The 17,032-nt window shown below is 44.0% G+C and overlaps 1 protein-coding gene across 2 annotated transcripts in view; it reads right to left on the bottom strand.

Annotated features, from left to right (window-relative positions):
• Positions 1–17,032, bottom strand: part of CLIC5 (chloride intracellular channel 5) — a 60,701-nt gene that overhangs the window by 11,501 nt on the left and 32,168 nt on the right. For both annotated transcript variants that reach the window (XM_072332115.1, XM_072332116.1), the window contains exons 2-4: positions 13,573–13,682; positions 13,115–13,240; positions 11,698–11,804 (exon numbers count right to left, since the gene is read on the bottom strand). In XM_072332115.1, coding sequence (XP_072188216.1) covers positions 11,698–11,804; positions 13,115–13,240; positions 13,573–13,682 — 343 coding nt within the window. The remainder of the gene's footprint in view (positions 1–11,697; positions 11,805–13,114; positions 13,241–13,572; positions 13,683–17,032) is intronic.

Raw genomic sequence — 17,032 nt, 5'->3', positions numbered from 1 at the left:
TAAGATTTATCCCGTAACACACGCAAATGAACTTGGTGAAATATGCAATGAGGGAGGAGGGGGAACAGTACATAAATATCCGCAGTCTCGCACAAACAATATGAGATTTATTTCTACTTTAGAAAAACAAACCACCTTTCCTGATCACTTCCAGATTCACAGAGTCTGATATTATATGAGACCCAATACTGTTTTCTCGTAGGAGAAGGAAACCAGCTAAGAAACTGCAATTTTAGGTAAGAAAATAATATCATTCTAGCAGTCTGACAGTCTGATTAAAGACCAAGGATCCATATTTTCACTCTATTTTTCTACATCCTGCTCACTTTTTTTAAGCAGGCTCAACAGAGCACTGTAACTTTAATCTGAATAGATTAATCCTTCTCATACAGCAGTGCTGCAACTGCAGTATGTGTTACTGCCCCCGTATTACATACTGACATGTTTGTGATTTTGATATGACCCTTGTGACCGGAGTGCTGCCTTGAATGCCTCTGTTCAGCTGTTTAAAGGACAGGTGTCTTGTCTCAGCTGGTTGTATGGGCTCCTCCTCACAGACACCGAGCATCTCAGAAGGGCAGCTCCTTCCTCCTGCCAGAGACCCCCAAAGGAAGCTGAATGGCTCCCTGCACCCGTGCCCTTCTCACAGCATGAATTACAGGTGAAACCTAAAGGACAAGCTCAGGCTAGATACGTAGCAGTCAGGAAGGTGAAGTCAGCAGAGATGAACCTTACCCTTTAAACATAATTCCACAGTTCACCTAAGCGCTGTAGGGTAATGTTCCCCCTTTTTTATAGTTACATAGATACTCAGTGCTCACACCCCAAAGGGAAAGCACATCGCCAATTTGAGCAGTGCAGCATCCAACTTCCAGGCGTATTTCTGCCTTGTAAAGATCCCTGGCTCTAAGGAGAATCTGTATTGAGGGGCAAATGATGGTCAGTCCCTACAAAAAGGAGGGAGGTGTGGCTCCCATGCATCCAACCATCCAGATACCCAACTCTGGGCCAAAGGTGGTTTCTGGAGTGAGTCACCTCTGCTATTAAAGATGAATTAAAAAGATAAATTATTCAATATTAATAAAAGACGGGCAACATAAAGGGAAGTTCTTCCAGTTTTAGTTTGTATTTTAAGGTAAATGAAACTTTCCCTTGGAGGTAGATTTATGTACCTTTTCATAGATCAGAGAACATGGCAGGAAAACTGAATGACCTATGTGCAACTTCTAGACAGACAGCCTTAGGTGATGTGACCCCTTCCCTTCCCTTGCCCTTCCCAGACCCATCAGATTTCATCCCAGTGAGACCAAGCCAAAAACCTCAATTCCTCGGTTGGAAGCAGATGATCTGTAAGGTCTCCTCCAGCCCAAGCCATTCTGGGACTCCTTAGGAAACTTTTCCTCACCCAAAGCACAATGATCCACAGGGCTGGGGTCACCTGGGTTTAGGAGACCCAAGTCCAAGTCTTTTCTTCCCAAGCTATTCTATGTGACCTTCCATACATGATTTAAATGCTCTGACATCTTCCTACGGACAAAACAGGGATGACAGATTCTTTACATTGGTAGAAGCAGTAATGTGCCAGCCATGGGCATTTGTTTCAGGTCAGAGGGAAATGATCTATAACAAAAAGAGGTATCCTGTTTCTGTGATATCATCTATCCAACTCCCAAATCAAACCTTGTGAAACAGGTGTATCGATAAAGTCTTTAAGAAGAAAAACAATTCATAGCATCATTGTTTTGATTTGGTTATAGTTTCAGGATAAATATCAGTCTTCTTCCTTCCTTCTTATTCTGTCTTTCAATGGAGGCAAGAAACAAATGCGATGCTTGTAACCTCGTCACAAAAAGTGAAACTGGAACGCCCACAAATGCGTTTTGTGAGAAGAAAACCCAGGTGTGAGAATGACACCAAAAGCGAGGCTCATTTCCAACTCTCCTAGGAGCCACAGTGACCTGAGGGCAGGAAGCAACCCAGTGTAAAACTGTGGCCTACCAGTGCCCCAGCACCTCGCCTGCATTTCACAAATCATCGCAGCTCTGCAGCAGCACAAGGGTGACAGACATCTTTGCTTTGTCCCTGGGGGCCTCACCTTGACCACTACAGCTCTAGCCTAGTGCAGGTGTCCCTGACACAACTGCAGGCAAGCAGCAGTTGATTTGCATCAAAACCCTGAAGAAAAATGTGATAATAATAAAAATGTGATAATAATAAAAATTAAAGCCCTGCACAACATTAAGCCATACCATCAGATTGTCAGATCAGCGTTCCAGTGTCTCCATTGCTAAGATGGACGTTTACTCTGAGCGTACGGTTTTGTTTTATTAGCAAAGAGCAAACCTGATGATTTGGAGACTGACAAAGCCAAACAACCTGCATGCTTCTGCTTTAAAATAAGAGCAAAGTTAGCGCACACTGAGCGCCACTGGGCTCAGAGACAGTGCAGTGGGGACCCCTGGTGTTCTGTGCCTGAGGAAAGAGAAACAGTTCCATTTTTAACACCAGTTAATTTCAATGCTAGCCATATCACAGCAAAGAAGTCAGCTTTGTTGACAACAGAGGGAAAGTCAGCAACGTTTAGCCAGAACACGTGGATGACACTTTACAGCTTCTTGGGTCCCCAGGTCCCTCAGGTCAGTTAAAGAATCTCAGCCTCACCTTGTTTTATTTTAGTGTTTTTAGTATTTTCTGCACTTAGTACTCAAAATAAATAAATAAATAAATAAATAAATAAATAAGTATCATTATTGAGTTATAAGAATTAAAACTAAAACAACAAAATAAGAGACAATGAGATGGACAAATAACCGAGGTTGTAATTCTTAGCTACTGTTTCTCTACTTTTGAGATTTCTGGTTTTAAGCCCCATAAAATGACTTAGGGATCATCGTAATTATGCCTTGACTTCAGCACCAGCAAAAAGGGTTATAATTATGTTTGGTTGCATTAAAAAATCCCAAGCAGCAGCAGGGAGGCCACACTTCCTCTGTTGCAACAGCCCTGTTGTGACAATACATTAAGAACATTTCTCCCAGTTCTGGAGTCCCCTATTAAAAAAGGCCCTGGAAATCCCCAAGAGAGAGGCCAAAGGAGAACAATGGTGTAGTAGTGTTCAAGGACTGGGAAACGAGACTCAGAATATCAGGCTTGAAAAGTTGATTTGTTCAGTTTATTGGAGAGAAGGCTAAGAGGCTCGTGTGTGCAGCTCCTCACCTATGGACAAAACATCTGCAAGGTGTGAGGAGCTCTTCAGCCTTGATGACAAAGGCATAGAGAGGTCCAAAGGATGGAAGCTGGATAAACTGCATTTTACACATTGCCAGAGCACTGGCGTGTGCAAGGAACAAGGAAGGAGGGAAGAGGGGGCATACTTGCTTCTTGGGGTATTTATAAGTAACCAGGAAAAGGCAAATTTTAATTCACTTCTGGCAGAAATGGCAGAAAGTGGGCTGGGGGAGACACAGCTGCATGGACAGGTCACAGCTGTGTGCTTTTCAATCCCTGTCGTCATCTCTGATGGTTTGAAAAGGAATGAGGCGCACTGCCTGTACTACCCTCAGCATCACAGAAAATTCATTAAGACAGTAACCGTAGCTAAACCACATATCTCAAGACATGACATGTTTGCAAAGATCACAGTATCTTTTCCCCCAACATAAAACTCATCAGAGTTTCATCATTACGGGGCTTATCCATAGCTGTCTGGTCTTTCTGTGGTTGAACAGTTGGATTAGGCAGCCCAATGGCTTGAAGTAGTGCAGAAAGCACTGCTGGCTAGATGCCTTCCTCAAAGTTCCAGGGCCATCTTGACTCCAGGTTAAGGCCCAGGATATATACTTCTTTCAATTTTGACCAGCTGAATCACTAGAGATTCTCCTTCTGCACTGTAGAATATGGACCATCTATTGCCATCACCTGAGCCCCTCTCATCCAATACATTCCCTCCTTAGAGGGGCACTGTGCAGTAAAGACGTTTCAGTTTCTCCTGTTCTCTGCTTGGATGCAAAACAACTTACACTCTACAGGACTAAAACAGCAGCATGTTTGCTGAATGAGTAAAGCTGACAGGGCTGTGCTTTGCACTCAAAACTTCTGGCAGCCTGAAGCTCTGAAGTTTTGGTATTTTTTTCTGCAATCAGCAAAATTGGGATATTTAGAAAAATATTGTGTCTCTAGCTCTCATTGTCACCTTTTTTCCCAGCACTGTTTTCAAGATAAATGTCAGTTACTTAAGATCCTCTCTAATAACGAAAATTAGCAGCACTGATTTTCAGTCATGTCTCATTCTTCTCTTCCCAATTGTTTTATGAAGAACATTTACATGGATAAAACAAAAAAGTATGTTTTGGGAAAAACAGATTCTGGACCGATGCTTTGCCCTTTGAAGTCCCCATGGTTTGAAAATGGACTTCAGTGCAGTGAAGAGCCAGTCCCTGGGCTCCGACGTGTGATAGATCGCTCTACCAGTGCTAAATATAAGTCTGGAGATGGCCCCCTTGGGACAGCAGGACCACTTGGCTGTTTAAATCCATGCGCCCACTCAAAGGCCATCTAGTTCAACTGCCCTGCAGTTTGTTCATGCAAGATTTGCAAGTTCTATCGAGTTGGGACACAACTTCATCAGTCTTGACACGCACTTCAGATGCACCAAGTGCATTGCAACCACTGCAGTTACCCACCCATGAGAAACAGCAGAGCAACCAAGTTAAAACCAAATCCTAAGTACTAATGTAATTTAGGCCTCCCGTCCCAGCAGCAAGGCGCTTAATTCCTCCCAGGACTGCTGCCGCCAGCTTGCTCTAATCCACTTCCAGCTGTGCTACTGCTCCTGTGTGCGAGTGAGGAGCTGGGCTGGGAAGCAGAACAAAGCATCCCAGGGAAGCCAGAAGCACTTGGAGGAGCCTTCAAACACACAGGGGAAATCGTTCCTTCTTCAAGGGGAATCTTTGCCAACTGCTGTTCCCCTTGCACGGATCTCAGTCTAGGCCTGGCCTTTGCATGTAGGCCCTGGTTCAGCAAAGGCCTCAAACCATGCCCTTGTTTGAGAGCATCATTACACTCACTGGCTTTAGAGCTTGGTGTCAACTGGTTTTTAGGGCTCTGTGTATTCTGTGTCTCATACATCTGTAAATATACATATTTCTTTATTTTTTCTCCTCCCCATGTGGCATGTTATGGTTTCACAGCAACATCAGCTTGCAGACAAAGACTTGTCAGCAAGCTGTGCCTGTAGGTGCATTAATGGTGAATGTGCACTGTTGCTGGAGTGGGTGCACCTCAGCGTGCTGTGCAGGAGCAGGAGCACCACGTCCTGCCTTGGAGCTCCTGCAGTCTGACCACATCCAGACTTACAGAGAGCTTCCATCTTCTACTGATTTCAATTAGTATTTTTCACATTTCCATCAGGAAATATTCGTGCTTTAATAAGCAAAATTAAGTTTAAATGCCTGAGAAAGAAAAAAAATAAAATAAAATAAAATAAAAACCAACCTAAATGGTGGAAAAGTTCAGAAATTTCCTTAGCAAGGTAAATACTTCCAAGGCAAAGACAAGCATTTGTTATCATTTTAGAAAAGAGAAAACCTCTTCCTTGCAGTGGCACATGATTTCAGCTCCTGGCTGTGGCAGGTCAGAAGATATCAGCCTAGAAACCCGTCCCCGGCACCAGGCAGAAGATTGATGGCTCTGGGCCTCCAGCCAGAATCGTTCTGAGGGAGGTTTTCAAAAAGTTATTTCTCTTGCAAACAACTTCTGCAAAATGCTGTTCCTGAGCATCTTAGAGCTGGTCTTTAATTATGGGGCAAAACGGTGATAAAGCAATTGAAGGTGGATGACGAACGCAGCTCGCTGCTCTACTTAACAAGTCAGCACACAGCTATCACCATTTTTTGAGTGATTCTTATGTGTGTTTTTATAAATAGGCAGAGTGGAGAACAGTTTTATTAACATATCATGAGTGAGTTATATGGGTCATCCCAAATGAGTGGCAATAAAATCTTTATATCACACTCGACAACACGTATTTAGTGTTTTATGTGCCACAAATGTTGCAGAAAAGCTATCTTACATATGTTCTAAGACTAGGTATTTTTTATGTTAGGCCTGGTTTTGTAAAGCTGCCAGGCACTTCAGCTGCCATGAGCCTGACGGTACTCAGCTCTGAGGGAGCCATAAAAACTTGTTTAAAATGTTCTAAAATAGCTTTTTTGTGTGTTTCAAAATGCCACAGTTGAAGATCTGTCATCCCAAGACACTCCGCAGCTAGAAAGCCCGTCACAAAGCAACTCCTTTCCTCCAAAACGATTTTTACAGCTATTTCTAGTCCTTCCTGGTTGCACGGCAGAGAAAACTTAATATTATCTCAGCGTAGGACAAATTATGGCTCATGCTGGGTTTGGACAGGTGTGGGGTTTTGTGGTGGAAAAGGGAAATTCTGAAACTGAAGAGGAAGAAGGAAAAAACTGAATGGCAATTTGAGATGCAGACACGACACGCGTTTATACCTATATATTTCTGTCGCACCTTGGAAAACTATGCAAAAATTGTAAAGCATTAACATTGCTCCTGAATTACAGTCTGACCCCACATTCCTGTCAAAGGAAACTCCTCATCCATTCACTGCGTTCACACCACTTTTTAACCTTGCTCCACTAAAGCCAACAGGAGCTGTGCCAAGAGCTTTGCTGGGCAGAGGGTAAAACTTCTAGGCCCAGAAAAGGATGGGAGGATTTTAGGGTCGGGATGAGTTGTGTCATGGTTCCAGTCTGACCTCCCCCACTGAGCAAGAGGAATCTTTGGGGAAAGCTGTTTTCTCCCCTCTGGATGAGGATGCTGAGTAGAGCGGTCTGTGCTCATTGGATGACCACAGCATCAAGGACTCATGAACCCACGCCAAGGACCTGTTCACATCAGCTCCCATTCCACAAAGGACCCGCACCACAGATCTATCCCCGCAGTAAATATCCTACGTAGATTTTTGGAACCTGCTGTTTTCCTGCTCATTTCAGGATGGCTTTCCAGGTGCCTTCAATGGCTGCATCTACCCAGACCATGGGCCTGGCTCTCTGCTTGGAAGGAAGAAACCCATAGAGCCAGAGCAGCTTCAATCCCAGCCCCACACATGGGTGCATTCCTACTGCACACACACAGACGCAGTGCACGGAGAGGTATTTCCCACCTCACGTGCCGAACCGCAGCGTGATGCAGCTACTGAAAAAGGTGAATGGCATTTAATCACGTGTAAGCTAATTATTTAAATGTTCTTGTGTTTTTGGCCTCTTGATGTAAACCCAAACCAGACAAGCAGAGGCCTCTGGTCAGACGCTGGAAATTCCTGCGCGTGGGATCGTGCTGGTGGTCCCCCGGCCTCGTGCCTTCTAAAGAGCCCTACAGAGAAACCTCCTTCCGTGCTGCTAATGAATGCGCCCACCCACGCTGGGCTGGTGCCTCCTAAGAACTCCATTCAAGAGCAACTTTTCAAACTCATAAATGAAATCAAAGGGCTCATTCTGCAAGCCAAAGAACTTAGGATTTTAGGCGGGACAGTGAATGGGTGGCGGCTATGGGCTGTCCCCTTGGCTTGCAGTATGAAGCAAAAATAATCACAAGGGGTGTACTGAATTTGTACATAGCATTCCGATTAATTAAAGTGCATCCTCCCCCAGTGAACAGATAAACTGTTACTACTCTGGATTCAGTATAGAGCTGGAGTGATTTGCTCAGCATCAACAGAAGGAACCAAAGTAAACTTTCAGGGCTGTGGTTTCCATCCCTGTGCTCGGTCATGGTCTACTAGACATTAGGCACAAAGCAACCCAAAACTCTCAGCTTAGTCGTACAAGCCTGAGCAACCTAAGCCTGTGGAAGAGCATCCAGGAGATAACGTCAAAAAAGACTGACGCTGCTTTGTTCTGAGGGCTCTTTGCATCGGCCATGAGGTGGATAAGAACTTATCGGTGATCCAAGCAGCAAAGTCTAGTACTGGGGCTGGAGGGCTGAATAACTCGGTTGTGCTATCTAAGCCAGATGTGGATCTACGCCTGCGATGAGACCTTCACTCCTTTAGAGAGGCCTGTTATAAAATTATCGAGTGACATGGGGGGTGGAAGGAATCAAGCCCGTTGTAATTGAAGTGACTTGAAATAATAAATGCACACACTTTCTTTAAACACAGCTTGCCACATCCTGAGGATCTGGAATCAATTCACTCCCTTTCAAGAAGCTTAAAAGTGGTGGGACTTTGATATGGCATGAGCATGTTTGCTTCTGGGCTTACAGCCCTAGCCAGCCTGTTCCAAACCTTTCAACATTTTTATATTATAAGGCAGAAATGTGAGCAAAACAAAGATGGAAAAAAAGCAACAGAAATTCAGGGAACTATTAAATGAGGGCAGCCTGGCTGCCAAATACCTTCAGTAAGTAAATGAATCATGATCAATAACACATTGCCATGCAGACTTACTCAAGTAGGTTATCACCTGCTTCTGTGCCAGGTACAAAATATAATGGCATGCGGCTAATGAAGTACTTCACAAATCAAGCAAAAAAATAAATTAATTAAAAAAAAATGTAAAAGTACTGTTATTCTTCACAATGCTGAAGAATTCAAAGTAATTTTAGCTCATCCAGAAGAAAAACACAAGATTTTCCATGAAAACACTGTCAAAATCAATAGGCTACTCTGAGTGCTTCTCTTTTGACAATACTGCACTTGTAAGAGGGAAGCACCTGGTCAGAAGGAAAGCTGTTTTGCCCAGGGGATGTCTCAGCTTTGACTGTAAAGCTTCTTGCTTTAAGTATTCATATACTTGCCAGCAGAGGGTATCACAATCTTAGAAACAAATGGATGCATGTTTCATTGTGTTTGTTCACTTACACGCAAGAACTCAAACAACTAAACGAAGATATTACAACTCCTGTCTTTTTCATAACATTTCCACTTTCAGGGAAAAATAATCATTCAGGTACTTCAGGACTATGGACTGTACGGTCAGAGCCTTCTCACCACCCCTCTGCCTCAACACGGCCAAGGGATGGCACTGCTTGGTGTCTGATGCCATTGCATGACTGCAGCTGTAAACCCTTCTGGGTGAAACACCATTTGGGGCGTATCGTGGGTGTGCATTGGGCTCTCATTAACTCTCCCATCCAGTGTTCTTCCACTGCATAAATCTCATTAATAATTCCAGCCAGTTCATGACACTTTTCCACAAAGATTTAATCGCTACAAACTGCAGTATTTTACATAGACCTCATGACCTCTCCTAACTCAGTATGCCACAAGGAATGGTCACATATAACTAGGAGGAAGCTTTTAACCCAAAGGGTGGTGACGCACTGAACAGGTTGCCCAAGGAGGCTGTGGATGCCCCATCCCTGCAGGCATTCAAGGCCAGGCTGGATGTGGCTCTGGGCAGCCTGGGCTGCTGGTTGGTGACCTGCACACAGCAGGGGGTTGGAGCTGGATGAGCACTGTGGGCCTGTGCAACACAGGCCGTTCTGTGATTCTATGAACTACAGCTAACCTCAGTTCTCACACCTGGAGATCAGCAGATCCTACAAATTCCCAGCCTGATCTTCCACGCTGGTGAATCCACCTCCCTGACTTCCTTGTTCAGAGAATATCATTTAAACAACCCAATGCTTGATGACTTAGGCAACTTGGTATCCAGCACTCTCGTATTCCCAAGCAAAAGCCACTTCATTTACTTTTGATGCAATGATACAGGTTCTTCATTCTGTTTTGGTTCTATGAACAAGTGCTTTTCTGTTTTTGTACTTTGATCCTTTGTAACTGATGTCCCAGATAAAGGTGTGGATTTCCAGCTTAACCCAAGAACATGAGTCAACTGAAGATTCAGCTCAACATAGAGCATGGCTGTGAGCCATGTGTCACTACCTTGAGCTGAGAGCTGGTGTGTATATGAAATGCATGATAGCCACAAGCAGCAACCTCTGTTCCTTGTAGACCTTAACTACTCATGTGGAGATAAGGGGCATTCACCAAAGCAGGATCAGAGGAACTGGAAAAGATAGCTCAATGAAAATGTCCCCAGGATAAGGGAAACACTATTCTCACCCCGTCTTGAAAACTGAAAGTCAATGACCCTGCTATAGCTGACATCTGATTCCCACATGGAGTAGGTGTTCTCACAGCCCCAAGCTCCCTGAGGCTCTTGGGTACTTCAGTGGTGCTACAAAGAACAGGTCAGTACTCTGCTCACCTCTGCTCTGCCCTTCTTGTGCTCTAGCTCTTCAGCTGTAAGAAATTAAGCATTTCTCTGCTTAAAAGAGGAAAGCTGAGCACCAGCATGCTCAGAGATGTCCAGGTATCACAGCCATTAAATACCAGCGGGAGCTGCCAGCCTACATGGGAGCAGGATCTGCACATCGCAGAGCCACTGAGAACCACCATGCAGGATTCTACATGTGGGCAAACACCCGTGACAGTTTTTGAGTGCAAAGAACAGAGCAGCTGAATTGGAGACTAACAATTGCACCACAAACCATAAAGATTCCATTTGGACAGCCAAGATACTTTCACTGTAGCATCAATTTAGGCTAACTCTTAATTTATCTTCCTTTTACAAGCCTTCCTACAGAGGTTAGCTGAGCATCCCATTGGCATTAGACACACACACACAAAAACCTTTTAGCATCTCTAAGCATTATAATTGTTTTCTTTGTTAACGCCAAAAAAATATGAAGGAGCAGATTGTTATCTGACATAAATCTTCCCTTCCCCATTTTCATCTCATGAGCCAGTCCCAGGCAATGAAATGTAACTGCACAAATGAAAGCTGTGCTGGAACCTGTAAAGCCTACTCATCTCTGAATGGTATTTAGCACGCCTTAGGTTTCTGGGTAATTAGGGATATGAGGTAAGATGTACATCAGTGAGTGACTGCAAGTATCCAGCCAGATCATCTCCAGGGATCTGGCAATGTAAATCCAATCTCTTTCATGGAGCAATGGGAACTTAGTTGTGCCTCTTTGAGGGGAAAGGAATGTGGAGAAGAAAAGCAATTTCATTAGGAAGCTAGTGTAGGATGTGTGTAAATATGCAAGGCATCCAGATTCTTTTATTTCTTTATTTCTTTTGATGCAGAGGCGTGAGGAAAAGTCAGGAGCATGCAGAGTGCAATTACATTTGTCAAAGCCACTTCTTTCATTCAACTACTTTCTGTTTATACGAGCAAATTAGTTACACTACCATAACATCACCGTAAGCGTGATGAGAATCTGGTGTCAATGGCTACATCTCGGAAATTATGCAGGTCAGGAGGCACGGCTTGCTCTCTCCTTTCATTCATGACTCACTAGTTGCTAAGCTTTTAGTACTGTCACCAACATGGGCCCAGACAACTAGCAGTCTGAACAGTACCTGGATAGAGAAGGTAGCAAAAGCCACCAGACCCATCCAGAATGGAATAGACGATTACTGGTGCAGCTTGGCTGCTGCAGGCAGGAGCTATGCTATGGCTCTCTGACCTATTTTATTTACTAGTATAGATGTAGTTAATCCAGCTGTGGACGTATGAATTGAGTCCATTGAATTTAAACCCTAATATTGACCAGCAGCATTGCTTGAAGTCATATGAACACAGCTTACAATAAAACAAGGGGAAAATAGTAAAATTACTCATCTTTTAAGCACTAAATCTCCCAGGTGCATTTGGTAACGACCCCACTCACCAGCATTGTCCTGCTGCTTGGTATTTTTGATGTAAGCAGAAAATTTGGAGAAGATATCAATTCCAGCAGTGTTTGATTCCCGGTGCTTAGCAGCCAGCTTCGGATACCTGAAAGGAGAAACATCTTGTTACCAGCAGCATCGTGATGATTACAAATACTACCTACAAGAAGAAAGAAAAGGAAAAAGAAACAACCCGTACAAGGAGCTGCAATTAACACTATCATTTATCTCAAAACAACAGCTTGGTAGCACCCTCTTCATAGTATCCGTGTCTGCCAAGGCAGAGACTTGGATAGTTACACAGGGATGGCATCACGACAAAGGTAGTTACACTGATGCTTTATGTGACCACGATCCAACATATAGTGACCTTAAATCAAAAGCAGGCATAAATTTCCAGAAGAGTGCAAGGGAGGTTGGCAGCCAGCTCTCTCTATTATAAGTAGCCATCGAGTCTAACTCCCCATACAGAAAATGCATGCCAGGATGTAACAGCAAGGCATGTTAACATCATCCAGGTGAAGGAACAGAATGATTTCAGTCTCTGAATTGTTATTTTATGGACACCCGGTGCAAAGGAATACATTGATCTGAAAGACCAACGCAAACTAATGACTCCTGCTGGTTTTGGTGGTCTTGGACCAGCGTTGCTTGCCTCAGGACTGGCCCATAGATGCTGGTTCAGTTGGAGGTAAAACACTCCGAAAGGAACTGAGCCAGTTTTCATTGATTCATAGATTTCAAGGCCCAAAACACAAGCCAACAATCTGTTTCTACACTATCCTTGTATGAAGTCCAAATGCTTGACTAACTGCGGCATATCTGGTGAATCCAACCTGACACTTTCCTCAGTAGTTTGTTCCAAGGGTTATTCATTCATACCAAAATATCTGTGCCCTATTCCTAATCTGAATTAGTATGGTTATAACTTCCAGTCATGGGTTCTTGTCATTTCTTGATGAGACTAACGAGCACTTCTCTGCCTTCCTGTATTCTGCCATCAGTTTCTCTTCCAACCTTTTCGTTGGAAGAGCTCAGAACCCTTCAGTTTTTCACAGTAAAATGCTTTTTCCTGGCACGGATATTTTGTGTGGCAATGTTCTGCATCCAGTCCAAGTTATTTTTAGCTCTATAAAATGTAGACACCAGACCCCTACCTTTTTATTATTATTCATCTCCTTAATTCTGTATACAATGGCATCCTGAAACGTATTCAGAGAAAACATGCTGCAGTTATTAGTCACACAAGTAACTTTCACACATGGAAGTCATCTCACAGAAGCCAACAAGTTTCATAAATAAATATTACTCCTGTAAGTAAAGATTGCAGGAGCGAGTGCTTTTTAGGAACTCCTCTTTGGACAACTTTAATTCCTAGGAAATGGAATATTGACTGAAAAACACTCGAGTTCTTACTTTGGAGGTGCAAGAGTCTCTTCCAAGAATTCCTCAATCTTATTAACGTCTGTCTTGACTTCTCCATTAAAAGTTAAGAAAGGTGGGTGAGTTCCGGGAGCCAGGTTGTGGAGATCAGCTGGCTTTCTATGCAGAGAAGAAAGGTCACGAAATCATTAATCTCTGCGGTCAGGTAGTCGCACACATATTCACAGCTCATGCAAAATCAGTTGCTTGCCCTTCTTTTTCTTCAGCAGTTTGTGGTGAGGATGCTTTGAAAACACCCCAGAACACTCTATTTAATATAAAAACATTCCACAAGTGAAAAAAAAGGAATAACAAACCTGAATCCCAACTATTTTGTTGTGCACCACAGACTCTCTAGGCCAGATACCAATCTGATTGAACTTACTGGGGCCTTCCTATAGGGAAAACACTGGATCATGTAACCAGTTTCAATAAAACCGAGCAATTTTTACCTTTTCAGGTCAACAGTGGTGACGTTGAACACGACTCCTTTGAGCCAGAGGATCATGAAAAGACGCTGGGAGAATGGGCAGTTCCCAATGCTTTCTCCATCTATACCCGCCTGAGGGAAAAAAAGAGAGAGGAAACAGAGTCCACACATGTTCACTGCTCATCTCTCTCAAGATGGAAAATCAGATATTGGCAGAGAAATAATGAGTTCAAAACTAACATACAGTGCCTGTAGATCATCTTCAGCTCAGTGGCAAAGCTCCTCCAGGACTCCAGCTTCATCTGGAAATTGAGAAAGTAACCTGGTGTTTCTCCAGGGGGCAGAAGCTGTGACCCCTGCTTATGGTGAGCAACGCCCAGAAGACTGCGTTTTCCTTTGCACTGTATGTTGACTGTATCTTCAATTACTTTCAGCCTACAGGACCGCCTGCTGCATGCTAGGGAACTCAGGGTAGGCCCTCTGTTCTGTTTAAGCCTATAGACTGCACATCAATGCAGGAGACTTTTGGAACTGGATTTAAACCCAAACACTCCTAACATTTGATCGTTCTTGTTCGTGTCCAGTAAAGCAAGAGCCTCAGACACAAACAACTGGATCCAGACAGAAATCTGTGTCTGAATCCTTCCAAAGTTCAAGGCTGGCTTCAGCCACCGCACTCAGCCTGCTCCTATCTCTAGCACCTAATGAGTTGCCTACAAACCACTACAAAACAATAAAAAACTGCTAGTGTTAGCACTGAGGAAATTGCCTGTTTCTTGCCTCTAAAAATTTATGGTCCTTAGCCATGCAAGTTCTGATTTTGAGCCACAGAGGGCTACAAATAACACTAGCAGAGCTGCGCCAAAGCTGTGTCCAAGGACAACATCCCTCTGCAGTAATTACACTTGTGGCCAAAGCTTTCAGGACGATAATGGTTTTGATAGATTTCCATTTTAATTTGTGGTACCATTGTGTTTGAAAGATGCTTATAATCTTAGTGAAGCAACCAACCTTCCTTTGTTGACCCATGTGGGTTGCATAACTGCACTTTATGTACACAGTGTGTGTCTGAAAATGGCTGATGAAACAGGCAGGAAAACACATGGCCTTTTCCTCTGGAGAAAATATCACATTACTCTGTTTGCTTTCACAAATTTTACCCTTTTGATATTCAAGCTGTGAGGCAGCATTAAAGAAGGAATCACTTCTAAATACTATAGTTTAGTGAAACAGGGCACAACAAGAAACACTTTGAGATGTGTCCGGTTGCTGCAACTTGCATGTGAGAAGTTGAACTGAGAGATTTTCTGGTAGGTATCGCACATCTTTCTCACATCTTCAACATGGCTCATGTTTAGAAACAAATTCCAGATTTCCCATCTAGCAAAATATGGAGGCGGTGTGGATTCAAGCCTTGGAGATAGCTCAGGGTAAGCTTTGAGGCTCGGTAAAGAGCTTTTCTCTGGGTTCAGATTCAGGTATGTGGCTCAGCTGCACTTCTACCTAACACTGTGGACTGGCCATATGCATGGCACACAGCATATGCAGGAACCTGCAGAATCCATAGGTGAAGGTACAATGCAAAGCTGAGCACAGGAAGATGCATCTTCTTGGCCGCATGGGGTGTGAGTAGACTCGTTTTGCACAACTGGGTTAAATAGCTGGCTCTGAACTCCACACTTCATGGCAAAACAATGGCAGTGCTACCATGGGAATACCAGGCACCACAGTGTTGCATGCAATAATTACTGCGAAATTACATTTATTGATTTGGCTTTGGCTTAATAAAACCTTGCCAAGAAGTTGTAACTTCTTATCTTCCTGAAAGGAGGCAAACGCTGTGGGGAAAAAACAGTGATATGACACCAAATTTCCCCTTGGCTTTTTCACCACCTGATTCCACTCATATCCTCCACGATGGAGTCAAACAACAGAGCCTACGAACAATGTATTATGAACCTTAAATCTGAAGAAAAACAGATTGACCGCTGAATTAGAGAGCAGAACAGGGCAGACAGGAGGGCTGACTCTCAGCTTACGTTCTCTGGATTTACTTTGGCTTGGAACTCCGTTGAGTCTGATTCACTCCTCACCTGACTCCCTTTGAAGGAACCAAAATCTCTGGTTTGCCAAGTCCTGCAAATGCCCTGTGAGCAAAGGGGTCTTCTATCACCTAACACAAAGGTCTCCCATCCTGAACAGGGAAACTCTACTGCCTGTCCTCAGCGCCCTTTTCCTGCGCTCCAAGTTTCACCTTTCCAGGAAAGAGACTCATAAGAGCGTTTCCTTGCTCCCTCCAATCACACATCCCTACAGGAAGGTTAAGGATTACACAGGGCTGTGTCTTTTTGCACTCTCCCAGTCCTGAAAGGCAATGCTGAAAGACCTTCTCAAGACCAAAGAGGGGACACAAAGTGGTTGGATGGCAGTGATGGGCCGGGTGAGGCTGAGGGATGGAGGACACTGGGGACAGGGCAAAGACGTGCAGTCTGAAAGCAATAAGATTCATTTGGAGATGAAAAACAAAACTAATCTTGTCAGTCAAACGAGGCTTCCAACAGCACCAAACAGTCAGAATACACCCCCAGCACTCCCAAAAGAGCAGAAAACATTAATTGCTAGAGACAGGCTGGGAATACATGGGGGAAATTCCAGAAAGGAAAGATAAGCTGAAGACACAGTACGGCATGATCTCTTTTCAAAGCGCCTGGATCTGGAAGCCAGGCTCATGATTTGGGTGGAGTTTGACTCACGGGTTTCGATCTCATGTGACGGGCACAGCTGAAAATGCTGCCACAAATCACAAGGCAAACTGGTGACAGAGGAGGGAACAGAGTCAAAATCTCCCCAGCAACACGATTTATCCATTAAATTCAGCTCCAGCCTGCAGAAATTGGAGGCAAGGCGCTGCCGGTTTTGTGAATCCTTTCTCATTGCTTCCAACAGCTGTCAGCAACTCACCGCTCGGAGCTCAGGAAGAGCAAAAACATACAGGGTAATAACTTGAAAGGTGTATTGGCGTGCCTCCACATTACCTGTGAAGTCTGCTCCCTACCAGGAGAGGAGGAGGAACTGCTCAAGCTGAGTCACTTTCAGCTTCACAGAAACCCAGCTTGCTGAAAGCCCCCTGCTAGTGCCCAAACACAAGGCCATTGTGCCTGCCCCAGCGCAGGGGCTCAGAAGAGTAGGAATTAAATAATGCCTTAATCAAGATCAGGAACTCCAGCAGTGGACAGAAAGAAAAGAACAAATAATTGACAAGCTGGAGAAACACCATTACCCTGCTGCTAGTCTCAAACCACAAAATCTTTCACATGTGGCTTCTAAGAGGTTTGGTTTAGTACCTTAGTGGTAGCGATGGCAATAGGAGGACAGTCAGACTGGATGATCTCATAGGTCCTTTCCAACCTTGTGATTCTATGATTCTCTGGGGCACAGCAACTGTGCTCAGCCATGTACCAAAAGGAGCAAGCCAGTGATGC

This window comes from Excalfactoria chinensis, chromosome 3 (assembly GCF_039878825.1).
Source record: "Excalfactoria chinensis isolate bCotChi1 chromosome 3, bCotChi1.hap2, whole genome shotgun sequence".
Classification (NCBI taxonomy): domain Eukaryota; kingdom Metazoa; phylum Chordata; class Aves; order Galliformes; family Phasianidae; genus Excalfactoria; species Excalfactoria chinensis.
This window is presented reverse-complemented; position numbering and strand designations above follow the sequence as displayed.